Consider the following 16685-nt stretch of genomic DNA (forward strand, 5'->3'; position numbering starts at 1 on the left):
TTAATTACTTTGAGAAGATGGCACAGAAACAGATGCTGGTATATAACAAAAATTACCATATGCCATTCAAAAACTACTAGAGCTGGTAAATGAATCCAGGAGAGTCACAGAGTACAAGGGTCAACACACAAAAATCAGTTGGGTTTCTATAAATCGGCAATGAGCAAGCTTAAAAGGAAATTAAGGGAACAATTCCATTTACTATGAATAAATTTCATCAAGGAAGTGAAAGTATAAACTGAAAACCATAAAACATTACTGAAAGGAATTACAGAAGACCTGAATAAACAGAAGGACATTTCATGCTCATGAATTGGAAGACATAATATTGTTAAATCATAAATACTGCTACGATGGTTAAGATTGTGTGTCAACTTGGCTGGGCCCTGAGTCTCAGTGTGTATATGTGATCACTCCCATGATGCAATCTGCTAGGAGTAGCCAATCAGTTGAAAGGGAGTTTATGTGGGCATGCGACTGTATCCAAATATAAGTGGCCATGTTTTGCCAGCTCTGGATCCTGCAGCTGCCTCCTGTTCATCCGACCTCCGGTTCTTGGGACTTAAGCTAGAAGCCTATCTGCCAATCTTGGGATTCGTCAATCTTCACAGCCTGTCAGCAAAAGCCCTGCTCTCTGACCTGCCGATCTTGGTTTTGCCAGCCCCTTGCAGGTACATGAATCAAGAGAAGCCTTGCAGTCTTGCCTGCCGATCTTGGGTTCGCCAGTACCTGCAGCTACAAGCATTCAGGAGAAGCCTCTGTCCTGATCCACAAACTTGGGATGTTCCAGTCTCTACAATCACGTGAGCCATTTCCTTGATATAAATCTCTCTCTATATATATTTATACGCTTTACTGGTTTTGCTTCTCTACAGAACCCAGCCTAAGACAACTACCTAAAGCAACCTATATATTTAATGTAATATCCACCAAAATTCCAATAGCCACCTTTGCAGAAATGCCAGTCCTCAAATTTATATAGAACCAAAAGGGACTCCAAATAGCCAAAGCAATCTTGAAAAAGAACAAAGTATGAAGACTCACAATGCATGATCTCAAAACATACAGCTGAAGTAATCAAAACAGTCTAGTACTGGTATAATGACACCCATATAGTCAATGGAACAGAACTCACAGTCCAGAAATAAACCCATACATCTATGGTCAATTGATTTTCAACACGGGTGCTAAGTCCATTCAGTGGGAAAGGACAGTTTCTTTTAATAAACTGTTCTGGGACAAACGAATTTTCCAATGCAAAAGAATGAAACTGGAACCATACCTTACACCATACATGAAAATTAACTCAAAATGGACCAAGGACCTAAATGTAAGGCCTAAAACTTAGCATAAAACAGGAGTAAAACTTCAGGACCTAGTTTTTGACAATTGATTCTAAGATCTGACACCAAAAGCATGAGCAACAAAAGACAAAGTAGACAAATTGGATTTCATCAAAATTAACTTCTGTGCATCGAAGTGCTTTATTAAGAAAGAGAAGAGACAACGTAGAGATTGGGAGAAAATCTGGAGGAATCATAAATTGAATAAAGGTTTATTTTCTAGAATATATAAAGCACTCCGACAATTCAGCAACAAAAAAACAACCTAAGCAAAAAATGGGCAAAGGATGTGAATTGACATTTCACCAGAAGATGACAAATGACCAACAAGCGCACGAAAAGATGCTCAACATCTAGAAAAATAGAAAACAGCAAATGCTGTCAAAGATGTAGAAAAATGACACTTAGCCATTCCTGGTGGAATCACAAAATGGTGTAGCCACTATGGAAAACAATTTGATGGTTCCTCAGAAAGTTATACATAGAACTACCATATAACCCAGCAATTCCACTCCCAGGTACATACACAAAAGATTGAAAGCAGGAAACAGACACTTGTACACCAATGTTCACTGCAGCACTGTTCACAATAACCAAAGTGTGGAAACAACCTAAATGCCCATCAACAGATGAATGGATAAACAAAATGTGGCACATACATATAATGGAATATTACTCAGAAATAAAAAGAAACGAAATCCTGATATGCGCTACAAAATGGATGAACCTGAAAACGTTATGCTAAGTGAAATAAAGCCAATAACAAAAGGACAAGTATTGTATGATCCCACTGAATAACTAGATTAGGTAAATGTTTGAAGACACTAAAGTGGCTACCTGGGGTGGGAGGGAAGGAGAGTTACTGCTTCAAGGGCACTGAGATCTACATGGAAAAAAACTGGAAATGGAGAGTGGTGATGGTCGCACAACATGGTGAATGTAATGAATGTCGCTGAATTGTCTGTGTAAAAAATGTTTAAATGGCAAATGGTTTTTTAAGGTATATTTTGACCACAATTTTAAAAAAAAGTTACTATATGATAAATGTGACATCACAAACCAGTGAAGAATAGACTATTCATAAAATGATGTGTCAACTGGTTAATGCCACCAAAAAAAAAAAAAGGGTAGATAAGTATATCATAAAAACAAAAAAGTATATCATAAGAGAAATAAAAATGAATTCTGGGTGAATTAAATAATTAAATGTTTAAAAGGAAACCTCAAACAAATGATCTGATCTTAAGGTTAGAAAGAATCTACTAAGAAAAAAAAGATACAAAAATTCATGAAAAGGTTTACACACAAAAAGAAATAAACTCTGATGGTTCCAAGGAGGGGGGTGGTGGGGATGGAAAAACAATAAAAAATAGATAAGTGGTAACTTTGGTGAAGGGTAAGACAGTACACAACACTGGGGAAGCCAGCACAACCTGGACAAGGCAAGGTCATGGAAGGTCCATAGACACATCCAAGCTCCCTAAGGGACCAAACTGCTGGGCTGAGGACTGTGGGGACCACGGTCTTGAGGAACATCTAGCTCAACTGGCGTAACATATTTGATAGAGAATATGTTCTACATTCTACTTTGGTGGGTAGCATCTGGGGTCTTAAAAGTCTGTGAGTGGCCATCTAGGATACTCAACTGGTCTCATCCCTTAGAGAGCAAAGAAGAATGAAGAAAACTAAAGATACAAGGGAAAGATTACTGCAAAAGACTAATGGACCAAAGCTACCATGGCCTCCACTAGACTGAATCCACCACAACTACATGATGGCCAGCTACCACCAATAACTGCTCTGGCAGGCATCACAACAGAGGGTCCTGAACAGACCTGGAGAAAAATGTAGGACAAAATCTAACTCACAAAAAAAGACCAAACATAACCGGCCCGACAAAGACTAGAAAAACCCCTAGAGTATGGCCCGCAGACACCGTTTTAGCTCAATAATAAAGTCACTCCTCAGGTTCATCCTTCAGCCAAAGATCAGATAGGCCCATAAAACAAAACGAGACTAAAGGGGTACACCATCCCAGGGACAAGGACTAGAAGGCAGGAGGGGACAGGAAAGCTGGTGATTGGGAACCCAAGGTGAAGAAAGGAGAGCGTTGACATGTCGCGGGGTTGTTAACCAACGTCACAAAACAACTTGTATACTAACTGCTTACTGAGAAGCTAGTTTATCTGTAAACTTTCATCTAAAGTACAATTAAAAACAAAAAGTCAAACACTGATAGATTAAAAAAAACAACCTCCTCCAAAACAAAAAAGTTGCAAATAAACAAATGACATGACACCAGCAATGGTTTTAAGTTAGCACCGCCCTCCTACAAAATAATTTTGCATTCAACATTAATTGCCTTAAAAATGTTCATAACCTTTGACTTAGCAATTTCACCTCTAAGAACCTAGCCTAGTAAAATTATCAAAGATCTGTATAAATTCAGATTAATAATTCCTTACCTATAATTCCACAATCTAAGAAAATCTGAACACTCCTTTAGAGGCAAAACCTGGCCTGAACCAATGTGATGCTCTCTGTAGTTTCTATTTATCCCACTCAGCTCATCAGCCTGGCCTTCAAGGCCACAAATCCTTTGGCCCCCGCCTATTTTTCTGGGTTTATTTCCCAATTCAGCCTCCCATGGCGCTATAACCACTACATGAAACCACTGGCTATTTCCTAAACATGGTCAGTGTGCTTCTACCTCAGTGCTCTGCCAAGCTGTTCCTGCTTCCTGAAATGTCCTTCTCTTTCCACCTCAAAATCAGGCCTAGGGCAAGCCCCATTCTCTTTCAAGAAAGCTGTGCAGACACTTTCCTCAGCCTGTATGAATTTGTCACCCCGTGACTCCCAAGCACATTTTTGTATCGGTGGGGTGCCCTTACAATCTGAAGGTTAGCTGTGCATCTCCCTTCTGCACCAGGCAGAGCCCACTGGAGAAGAGAGGCTAAATATTTCGTGTCCCCCAATTTCTTAACACAATGTTTCACACTGAGTAGCACCTTAAGGTGACTACTTTGTACTCTAATGATGTTAAATTGAGGGATGAATATAATCATCTCAGGACTGATACACAGAAAGACGGCTAAAAAACTCCCGTCACTTAACAGAAGTAGCTGTTTGAGTGCTGGCAGGTTAGAGCAAAAGGAGGTGAAGGGGAGGGCAAAGAAACAAAAAGTTGGCACAGTAACCACTGCAATGAAGAAGTGAAGTGGAGTGGCAAGGTAAGGATTAGGAAAACACAAGTTACTTTACAGTACCAGAAGAATCTTCAAAGCTTATCAAGGATATAAGTTTCTCATTTTCTAATAAGATAGTACGGCTCAAGTCACTGTTTGGAGTCTTTTCTTCAAAACGTGTTCCAGCATCAGGTACAAGGATCTGTAAGAAATGAAGTGGCGGGTAGGAGAAGCACAATCACTGCTGTGGAGAATATGGAGCAGGGCTACCAAAGGCCAGGTGCTTCCTCCACCACCAGTGTGCTCAGGATCTGTAGCTGACAAGTCAGGCAATGAGGGGCATTTTTTTTTTTAACTATTTTCCTAGTTGTTTCACATGTAATAATAACTTTTTTCCTGCCTCTTAAACCTCTACCTTCCCCCGACCCACCCAATAAGAAATCCTTAAAATTTAAGGCCTCCCAAATATTTTGCACATGCTCAGGGGACCTGGGAATTAAGTTAGTATAGTAATAATCACACAGTCAAATTTGAGCAACACAAGGCTTAAGGTAGGAAGTAAAGACAACAGCAACGCTGGTCTCAGTAACCTTTACCTAACTGACCCTGCATTTCGTTCATTCCTTTACACTGGAACAATCTGGCTCTTCTACCAACGACCATGTAAGTCTAAAAGCACATAGCAGTTTACCAGACACACTTAATGCCCAGACTAAACATGGTATACTTTCCTCTAAGTGCCAACTGTATTTCACAATAAATATTTTTTAAATATATACTATAACAAATAATACCACTTAGGAACTAAATTGCAAAATGTATACTAATTTCCAAGTTAAAAGCACAGGTCTCGATGCAATTGTACATTTGTAAAAAACAGTGTTGAACTATGCTCACAAATACCTAAGGCACCAGGGGCTACTGTACCCTATTATTATTTAAACCATACGCACACCAAGAAAAGGGCAAATGTTAACAATTGTTGAATGTACATTTGGTATTTTGAAATAAAAACTAAAAAAGAATTGGGAAAAACATGTAGGGGAAAGAACAATATGGAAAACATTTCTGGATTTTTAGACACGTCTGCTATTGAGAGCTTCATCCATTCTATTTTCGGTCCCGAGTGAACTAAAGAGACCCTAGAAAAGTCTCTACTCTGATGAGGCTCAGGTGAGAGATATAAAAACACATTTCCTTCACGGACTTGGCTGCCAGGATTGTTGTTAGTTGCTGTCAAGTCAGTTCTGACTCAAGGCGACCTTGTAGATAACAGAATAAAACGTTGACCAGTCCTGTGCCATCATCATGGCCATTGGTATGTTTGAGCCCACTGCTGTGGTCATTATATCAATCCATCTCATTGAGGGTTTCCCTCATTTACTCTGGCCTTCTACTTTGCCAAACATGGTGTCCTTTTCTAGCAATTAATCTTTCCTGATGACGGATCCAAAGTAAATGAGAAGTTTCACCACCCAGCTGCCAGGACAGGTAAAGCTAAATCAAAAGTCAGATGCAGTAGTTGCTCCCTTTAGTTCCGGTTTTCTATATGTTCATTTCCCCCTGCTCTCACACCTTCCCTGTTTTTATCAAGCATCTCATGTTTCTACACTTCTTTTCCTGCTTTCCAGTTTTACAGTCTCTCTCTTTTATTATCAAAGACCTCTAATACTCTTAAGAACTCAATTTACAATGTGGCAAATAAATTTACATAAATTTTCAGATCTCCCAGCCTTTGTTCCAAGGCACCTCTGGGTGGACACATACCTCCATCCTTTGGGTTGGCAGATGAGCTCCTTAACTGTTCATAGCACCCAGGGACTCCAGGATAACACCCCACGAATTAATAATGAATATATAAAAGCGTACCTCATGCTCCTTATTATTCGTCCGTGATGATTGCAAACAAAAATCAACAGCTGAGTCTGTTAAAAACAAATGAAACAAAAAGAGAAACCAAGTTATTTTATCAACTAAATACCCAATAATACCTAAAAATAGCAAATTAATAAAACAAATATTTTTATCCTGAAATAGAACAGCAGCACTTTTAAACGAAAGCATAGAAATCCATCATTAACCAATTACATTCAAAAACTGTTGGAGTAAGGGATGCATAAAAAAGTATAAAACTACCAAAAAATTTAACAATTCATCTAATCAAGACTTTGCAGGAAGAATTAGGGAAATGAAATCATGCATAAGCAAACAGAGAAATCCAACAGTGGGACAATCTACGGGGTGACTAACCTGGCTTTTGTCAATGAGGAAATGAGCAGTAGGAGAGGTGGAAAAGCCTCATGATATGAAAAGTCTTAAGAGAAACAACAACAACAAATGAACTCCAATGTAATGTTTTAACCTTGCTCTGGCTCCAATTCAAGCAACCCAACTGAGATAATCAGTAAATTAAAATATGGACTGAGATGCTAGATAATAATAAAAGAACTGCTAAGTTTTCTAGCTGTGATAATTACACTTTGAGCATGCAAGAAAATGTCTGTATTTTTGGACATGCATACTAAAATACAAAGGAGTAGATAACAACATGTGTAATGTGTTTTAAAATTTCAGCAAAAAAGTAGTAAACGTTGCTGTTGTTGTTGTGTGCCAAGGAGCCCTGGTGGTGTAGAGGTGAAGCACTCTGCTGTTAACTGAAAAGTCAGTAGTTCAAACCCACAGCTGCTACATGGGAGAAAGATATGGCAGTCGGCTTCCATAAAGACTAACTGCCTTGGAAATCCTATGGGGCATTTCTATTCTGCCCGATATGGCTGCCATGAGTTGGCATCAATTTGATGGCAACTGGTTTTTCAGTTTTGGTTATGTGTCATCAGGAGCCCTGGTAGCATAGTGGTTAAGAGCTCATCTGCTAACCAAAAGGTTGGCAGTTTGAATCTACCAGCTGCTCCCTGGAAACCCTACAGGGCAGCTCTAATCTGTCCTATAGGGTTGCTATGAGTTGGAACTGACTTGACAGCAATGGGTTTTATTTTTTATTTTTGTGCGCCATCAACTCGAATCTTACTCACAGTGGCCCTATAGGACAGAGCAGAACTCCTGCACAGGATTTCCTAGGCTGTAATCTTCACGGGAGCAGACTGCCAGGTGTTCTCACCGGTGGAGCAGGTGGAGAGTTCAAACCACTGACTTCTCAGTGAGCAGCCGAATATTTAACCACTGCGCCACCAGAGCGTCTTAAAATTACTGCATGATAAAACCTTAAACTAACTGAAACTAAAGAATAGATGTTGGGAGTTACTGCTTTTTCATTTGTTTTGTAATTCACATATGATAAAATTCAGCCTTTTAGCAGTGTATGATTCAAAGGATTTTAGTATATTTGCAAAGTTGTGCAAATGTAAAAACAGCACGACGTACAACTCCTTGTCCAACCTCAGGGACAGAAAAAGCAGCACCATCAATACCCCCCCAAGGCTGACTCCCATGAGGCGGAGGTCAGACATACTTCCACTCTCCAACACTTTTACCACTTCTGACACAAGCTGTCTCTCCCACGGCATTCTACGTCTCTGCTTGGTTTGAAAATTCACTGCAATGGCCACAAAGAACTCACAGACCATTCTCACAATTATGGGGTTCATTACGAAAGTAACAGGTTACAATTCTGGATAAGATCAACTTGGAGGTAACAAGATGATTCATCCATCAGTAGAGCTTATTCTCAGCCTGGAACACAGGCAGGCCTCCCTCTCAGTCCTTAGCCCTCGGCCCTTGGCCCTCACTCCCGGCCCTTGGCCTGGCCTACACTATGCTCGGGCAAATGTTACAAAGCTCTGAAGCTCTGCCAATAAGAGCCCGAGGCACTCCACTCTGCCAGAAAGCCTACTGCCCAAAGGCTCTCAAGCTCTCTCACTGCATAGGTCACCAAGCCCACTGCAGTTGCTTCACTCCAAGGGCAATGTTATCCATAATTTTGTTATAATCCACACAGTCAAATACCTTTGCATAGCCAATACAACAGTTAAACATCTTTCTGGTACTCTGCTTTCAGCTAAGATCAACAGACCATAGCTAGAAGGGCCATATTAAAGCAATTAACTATAATGCAAAATACCACTAATTAATTCCAGAATATTTTCATCACTCCAAAAAGGAACCCCATTAATTCTTAGTGGTCACTCCCCATCCCACCCTCCCCCAGACCCTGGAAACCATTAACCCACTTTCTGTCTATATAGGTTTTCCTGTTTCAGGCATTTCCTATAGACGAAATCACGTATCACGTGAACTTTTCTGTCTTCTTTCACTTAGAATGTTTTCATGCTTGTCCCTTACCAGATACATCATTTGCAAATATTTTTCCCATCCTATCGGAAACCCTGGTGGCGTAGTGGTTAAGTGCTATGGCTGCTAACCAAAGGGTCAGCAGTTCGAATCCGCCAGGCGCTCCTCGGAAACTCTATGGGGCAGTTCTACTCTGTCCTTGTCCTATGGGGTCGCTATGAGTCAGAATCAACTCGACGGCACTGGGTTTGGTTTTTTTGGTTTGATAGGTTGTCTTTTCACTTTCCTTATGGTGTCCTAAAGCACAAGTGTTCTTTATTTTGATGAAATCCATTATCTATTTCTTTTGCTGTTTGTGGGAATGGGGAGTTATTAATGCTTTTGTACACATTTGTTTTCATCAAGACAACATACTCATTCCTTATGATTTTTAACTTAAAAAAGTAAATCTGCTTTCACTCACTGACCTTACAGGGTTAAGCAAGGATTTGTGAGTATGGAACTACAGTTCAGACTTGTATAATAACTTTCTCACATATACATATAGAACACAGTTTTCAACTTCTAATTTTGATTATCTTTGACAAAAAGGAGAAAACTTAGTGTACTTGGAAAGCAAACTAAAAAAGAAATCACCAAATCAATACCCTTACAATAGCCCCCAAAAAGAAAAAATACTCAGGAATAAACCTAACCAGAGACATAAAAGACCTATACAAAGAAAAATATAAGACATTACTACAAGAAACCAAAAGAGACTTACATAAGTGGAAAAACATACAATGCTCACGGGCAGAAAGACTCAACATTGTGAAAACATCAATTCGACCCAAAGCGATCTACAGATACAATGCAATTCTAATCCAATTTCCAACGACATCTTTTAATGAGATGGAGAAACAAATATTCCACTTTATATGGAAAGGGAAGAGGCCTTGGATAAGTAAACCATTACTGAAGAAGAATAAAGTGGGAGGCCTCACACTACCTGGTTTTACAACCTATATTACCATCATGGTAGTCAAACAGCCTAGTACTGGTAAAACAACAGATACATAGACCAATGCAACAGAGCTGAGTATCCAGACCTAAATTCATCCATCTATGAGCAACAGATATTTGACAAAGTCCCAAAGTCCGCTGAATGGGGAAAAGACAGTCTCTTTTACAAATAGCGCTGGCATAACTGGATATCATCTGTAAAGAAATGAAACAAGACCCATACCTCACACCATGTATAAAAACAAACTCAAAATGGATCAAAGACCTAAATATAAAATTGAAGCAATAAAGATCATGGAAAAAAAACAGGGACAACGCCAGGAACCTAATACATGACACAAACAGAATACAAACCATAACTAACAATGCGCAAACACTAGAAAAGAAACTAGGTAACTGGGTGATTCTGAAAACCAAACACTTAGGCTCATCCAAAGATTTCACCAAAAGAGTAAAAAGACAATCTACAGAATGCACACCTGATCCAGGTCTAGTCTCTAAAATCTACAAGATACTGCAACACCTCAACAACAAAAAGACAAACAGCCCATTTAAAAAATGGGCAATTGATATGAACAGTCACTTCACCAAAGACAATGGGGCGACTCACAGATACATGACAAAATGCTCACGATCATTAGCCATTAGAGAAATGCAAATCAAAACTACAATGAGATGCCATCTCACCCCAAAAAAGGCTGACATTAATCCAAAAAACACAAAATAATAAATGTTGGGCAGGTTATGGAGAAACTGGTACACTTATACACTGCTGGTGGGAATGTAAAATGGTACAACCACTTTGAAAATCGATTCGGCACCTCCTTAAAAAGCTAGAAATAGAAGTACCATACAATCCAGCAATTCTACTCCTTGGAATAAATCCTAGAGACGTAAGAGCTGTCACACAAATAGATACATGCACACCCACGTTCACTGCAGCACTGCTCACAATAGCAAAAAGACAGAAACAACCCAGATGCCCATCAACAGATGAACGGATAAACAAATTATGGTACATACACAATGGAATACTACACAATAATAAAGAACATTGATGAATCCGCAAAACACCTCACACCATGGATGAATCTGGAAGGCGGGATATTGAGTGAAATTAGTCACAAAAGGACAAATATTGTATGAGACCAATATTATAAGAACTCAAGAAAAGGTTTAAACACAGAAGAAAACACTTTTTGATGGTTACCAGGGTGGGAACAAGGGAGAGGGAAATTCACTAACTAGATAGTAGACAAGAATTATCTTAGGTGAGAAGGACAACACACAATACAGGGGAAGTCAGCACAACTGGACTATACTAAAAGCTGATAAGTTTCCTGAACATGACCAAACACTTTCAAGGACACAGTAGCTGAGGCTGGGGTCTGGGTACCATGGTTTCAGGGGACATCTAGGTCAACTGGCATACCAAATTTTATTAAGAAAATGTTCTGCATCCCACTTTGGTAAGTGGCATCTGGGGTCTTCAAAGCTTGCAAGTGACCACCTAAGATGCATCAATTCGTCTCAACCCATGTGGAGCAATGGAGAATGAAGACCACCAAAGACACAAGGAAAATATTAGCCCAAGAGACAAAAAGGCCACATAAACCAGAGACTCTGTCAGCCTGAGATGAGAAAAATTAGATGGTGCCTGGCTAATATCAATGCCTGCCCTGACATGGAAAACAACAGAGAGTCCCTGACAGAGTGGGAGAAAAATGTAGAGCAGAACTAAAATTCACGTAAAAAGACGAGACTTAATGGTCTGATTGAGACTGGAGGAACCCCTGAAGCCACGGCCCCCGGAAGCTCTGTTAGCCCAGAACTAAGACCATTCCCAAAACCCACTCTTCAGGCAAACGTTAGACAGGACTATAAAACATAAAATGATACCCGGGAAGAGTGTGCTTCTTAGTTTAAGCAGATACATGAGACCAAATGCATGGCTCCTGTCCGGTGGCAGGATGAGAAGGCAGGAAGGGACAGGAACTGGTTATATGGACACAAGAAACCCAATGTGGAAAGGGTGAGTATGTTGTCACATTATAGGGGTTGCAGCTAATGTCACATAACAATATGTGCATAAATTTTTGCATGAGAAATTTACTTGAGCTGTAAACTTTCAACTGGGACTTGAGCCAGTGGCCGGCCATACTACCTGTCAATCTTGGGATTCATCAGCCTTCACAGCCTGTGAGTCATTGGCCTGCCACCTTACCTGCCAGTCTTGGGATTCATCGGCCACTTGCAGCTTGTCAGCCAGCAGTCAGCCATCTTACCTGCTGATCTTGGATTTGTCAGCTTCCATAGCCCATAAGTCAGCAGCCTGCTGTCTGACCTGCCAATGTTGGATCCGATAGCACCTGCAGGTGTGTGAGTCAGGAGAAGCCTCCATAGACTTGGGAACTGCCAGCCTCTACAATTACATGAGCCATTTAACCTCTCTCTCTCTAAACAAAGATATATGCATCTCACTGGTTTTGCTTCTCTAGAGATGCCAGCCTAAGACATTTAGTACTGGAGGTGATTGTAGGGAAATGAAATCATAAAGATGAGTTTTCTAAATTGATTCTCAAGCCTAACGAGTCTTAAAAGCACTGATAACTCTGCCTCAAGCAGTAAAAACGGAATTGCTAATCCATGGCATGAGGTCACAATATTAATACGTAAAATATCACCAACGGATCAAGTATTGATGAGAAGTGAGGTTCCGGGTGATTGTATGTTTGATGCTTTTCTATAATTTTCCCAGAATCAGAAGTATAGGGAAGCTGTTGATTGGTCCTGCTTTGGCTACACAAAGTGGTCAAAGAAAAAGATGAGCTCATGGCTTCGGAGTCCCTGTTCAAGCAGTGGATAAAAGATATCAAAGCTGCAACTGGTGCCCTGAGACAAAAATCTTACTTCTTGTAGTAACAGAGCTGATATTGCTGAAAATCAAACACAGAGTCTTATTGTAAGAGTGGCTGAGTTTCAACACCAATTGAATTCCCAAACTTAAATGGTGTCTGATTTAAAGTGAGGGCACTGATTGGGAAGAAATGGAATCCTGAAACATGGGATGGGGACATATGGGCAAATAATCAGGAAGCCAGAACACTGAGCTCCTAAATTCCACTGAATCCTCCTACCAACAAAAGTAGGCCTCTTACTCCCATCTGAAAAGATCACTCTGAAGCCAGATCTTCCTTGGTATACAATAGAAGAAGGTATCCAAAGGCTTAGGGACATTTATCAGGTTAGACCCAGAGGCCCACACATGGAGTGCCCAGAGAACATACCTTTTACCACAATAGTGAAGAAGAGATTTGTGAAGGGAGAGCCAATATCCTTGAAAACTGCTGTGATTGCTATTTTATGTAAGTAAGATTTGACGGTGGGAGCTGCCCTAACAGGATTAAGATATCTAACTACAGCGGGGCTGACTGGACCCCATGGAGGTAGGCGCCAAGTGGCGGCACTCAATTGTGAAAGACAAGGTAGGTGTGGTTACCATAATGGACAGCTAAGTCACAGCAGTAGTCAGAATAGTCTGAATCATTTGGATTTACGCCATTCGCTACTTAGTCACAGTGTCCCTAGAAGTGATGGGAAATCCACTAAATATTTACTTGGTCTAAGTTGCTATGAGTTGGAATCGAATCGACAGCACTGGTTTTTTTTGTTGTTGTTGTTGTTATACAAGCAGAATAATTTAGGTCAAGTAAACAGCAGTCTACCTTGAATCCCCAAAATAGACAGTCACAGCCCCTCAATCAACTCCCAGACACGACCCAGGTTACAGACCCACACCACTTGAATGAAGTCAAGGCGGAAAGAACACACTGCACTGCCAATAATTTATACTGTTAACCTTTCTCCCAGCCTTCCCTGATGGGATCCGCTGCCTTTTATGAGAGTGACTGTTCACTGGGGAAAAGGAAAATAATTAGACTTCTCAGGGATTATTTTATTGGATAATGGCTCTGAACTGACACTAACTCCAGGAGACCAAAAACATCACTGTGGCTTACCAGTCAGAATAGGGGCATACGGAGTCAAGTTGTTAATGGAATCTTAGCTCAGATTCATTGCACAGTGCGTCCAGTGGGTCCCCAAACCCATCCTGTAGTGATTTCCCCAGTTCAGAATGCTCAACTAGAATAGATATACCCAGCAACTGGCAAAACCCCACACTGGCTCTCTGAAAAGCGGAGTAAGGGCTACTATGGTAGGAAACGCCAAGTGGACGTGATTAAAACTGCCCCTACCATCTGGGGACCATGGTTTTAGGGGATATCTAAGTCAATTGGCACAATAAAATCTATTCAGAAAACATTCTGCTTCCCACATTGAAGAGTGGCATCTGGGGTCTTAAACACTAGCAAGCAGCCATCTAAGATGCATCACTTGGTCTCAACCCACCTGGATCAAAGGAGAATGAAGAACACTAAGGACACAAGGTGATTACGAGCCCAAGAGACAGAAAGGGCCACATTAACCAGAGACTACATCGTTCTGAGACCAGAAGAACTAGATGGTGCCCGGCTATGACTGATGACTACCCTGACAGAGAACACAACAGAGAAAACCTGTGGGAGTAAGAGACCAGTGGGATGCAGACCCCAAATTCTCATAAGACCAGACTTAATGGTCTGACTGAGACTAGAAGGACCCCGGTGATCATGGCCCCCAGACCTTCTGTTGGCCCAGGACAGGAACCATTCCCAAAGCCAACTCTTCAGACATGGATTGGACTGGACATTGGGTTGGAGAGGGATGCTGGCAAGGAGTGAGGTGGACAGGTGGACACTTGAGACTATGCTGGCACCTCCTGCCTGGAGGGGAGATGAGAGGGTGGAGGGGGTTAGAAGCTGGCAAAATGGACACGAAAGGAGAGAGTGAAGGGAGAGAGTTGGCTGACTCATCAGGGGGAGAATAATTGGGAGTGTGTAGTAAGGTATATATGGGCTTTTGTGTGAGAGACTGACTTGACTTGTAAACTTTCACTTAAAGCACAATAAAATTTATTTTAAAAAAAAAACTGCCCCTACCTAGGAAAACAGTAAACCAAAAGCAATGCCACAGTCCTGGAGGTACTGCAGAGATTACGGCCACCATCAAGGACACTTCGTCTGCATATGGGTTTGCTTTACCTGCATGCAATACCTCAACCAGAAGTACCATGTGTGGACTCACAGAATGCCTAATCTACTGTCATGATAACCCACCCAGCATTGCCTCAGATCAAGGAACCCACTTCACAGCAAGTGAACTATGACAACAGTCCCATGCTCGTGGAACTCACCGAACTTACCATGTTCCCCATTATCCTAAAGCAGCTGGCTAGGTAGAACGATGAAACGGCCTTCTAAAGACACACTTATGACTCCAGCTAGGTGGCAACACTTTGCAGGGCTGGGGCAGTGTTGTACAGGAGGCTCTGTATGCTCTAAATCCGCATCCAATATAGGCACTGTTTCTCCCATAGCTAGGATTTCACAGTTCCAGAAATCAATGGGTGTAGATGGGAGTGGTACCACTCACCATTAACCCTAGTGACCCACTTGCAAAATTTTTCCTTTTGCCCCCATAACCCTATGCGCTGCAGGTCTAGAGGTCTTAGTTTCAAAGGGAGGAATGATCCCACCTGGAGACACAACACAGATCCCACTGAAACGGAAGTTAAGGATGCTACCAGGCTACTTTGTGCTCCTTATGCCTCTGAATAAACAGGCCAAGAAGGGAGTTACCATATTGGCTGGTATTACTGACTCTGACTACCAAGGGGAAATCCAATTGCTATCACATAAAAAGGGTATGTCCGGAATACAGGAGATCCCTTAGGGTGTCTCTTAGTACTACCATGTCCTGTGATTAAAGTCAATGGAAAACTACAGCAATCCAAATGAGACATGACTATTAACGCACCAGGTCCTTCAGGAATGAAGGTTTGGGTCAACCCACAAGGCAAAGAACCATGATCAGCTGAGGTACTTGCTGAGCGCAAAGGGAATACAGAATAGGTGACAAAAAAAAAAAGACAGAAGGAGGTAATTCTAAATGACAGTCCCAACCACGTGACCAGCTGCAGAAATGAGGAATGTAATTGTTATGAGTATTTCTTCCCTGTATGTGTGAATCAAATATTTTTGTTTTCACTTACAAAATTTGAGATGTAAATGAGACTAGTGTGTTTTCAGTTTTACCCACGTTAGCTGTATCATGCGAAGCTCATGTATGACTTTGCAATTCCCTTTATTTATAGACTGTGTATGGTTTAGGGAGATGTGTACTGGTGCCAAGTTGACAACGGATGGATTGTGATGGCTGAAGTTATATGTCAACCTGCTGGCCATGATTCTCAGTGTTTGGGATGTTATGTAATGATGTAATCTGGCAGTTAAGTAATAATATAGTCATCCTTCATAATGTGATTTGATATGATCAGCCAATCAGTTGTAGGGGGAGTTCCCTTTGGGGTGTGGCCTGAATCTAATATACATGGACATTCTGGCAAAGCTCACTTGCTTCCTCCGGATCCTGCATTCAGCTCATCATCATATGACCTCTGGTTCTTAAGACTTGCGCCAGTAGCCTGCCGTCTTACTTGCCATTATTAGGATTCATTGGCCTCTACAGCCTGTGAGCCTGCAAGCAGCCTGCCATCTTACTTGCAAATTATCAGGATTCGTCAACCTCCACATCCCGTGAGCCAGCAACCTGCCATCTGTCCTGCCAATCTTGAGTTCATCAGCCGGTAGCTACATGAGTCAAAAGTAGCCTCCAGCCTGACACCTGACCCATGGACTTCAGACTTGCCAGCCTGTCCAGTTGTGTGAACCATTTCCTTGATATATATCCCTCTCTCTCTCCACACACACACACACACACACACACACACACACACACACACGTATAC

General features: G+C 41.3%; 1 protein-coding gene across 2 annotated transcripts in view; it reads right to left on the bottom strand.

Annotated features, from left to right (window-relative positions):
- The window catches only part of CEP192 (centrosomal protein 192), a 209545-nt gene that overhangs the window by 155584 nt on the left and 37276 nt on the right, over positions 1-16685 (bottom strand). Inside the window, exons 1-2 of one of the 2 annotated variants that reach the window (XM_049901464.1) lie at positions 6296-6377; positions 4610-4730 (exon numbers count right to left, since the gene is read on the bottom strand). In XM_049901464.1, the coding sequence (XP_049757421.1) occupies positions 4610-4730; positions 6296-6301 (127 nt within the window). In that variant the 5' untranslated portion in view covers positions 6302-6377. Of the gene's footprint in view, positions 1-4609; positions 4731-6295; positions 6378-6397; positions 6454-16685 lie in introns of those variants that run through there. The other variant, XM_049901463.1, reaches the window with a different exon arrangement.

The sequence above is a fragment of the Elephas maximus genome, chromosome 11, assembly GCF_024166365.1.
Source record: "Elephas maximus indicus isolate mEleMax1 chromosome 11, mEleMax1 primary haplotype, whole genome shotgun sequence".
Classification (NCBI taxonomy): Eukaryota; Metazoa; Chordata; class Mammalia; order Proboscidea; family Elephantidae; genus Elephas; species Elephas maximus.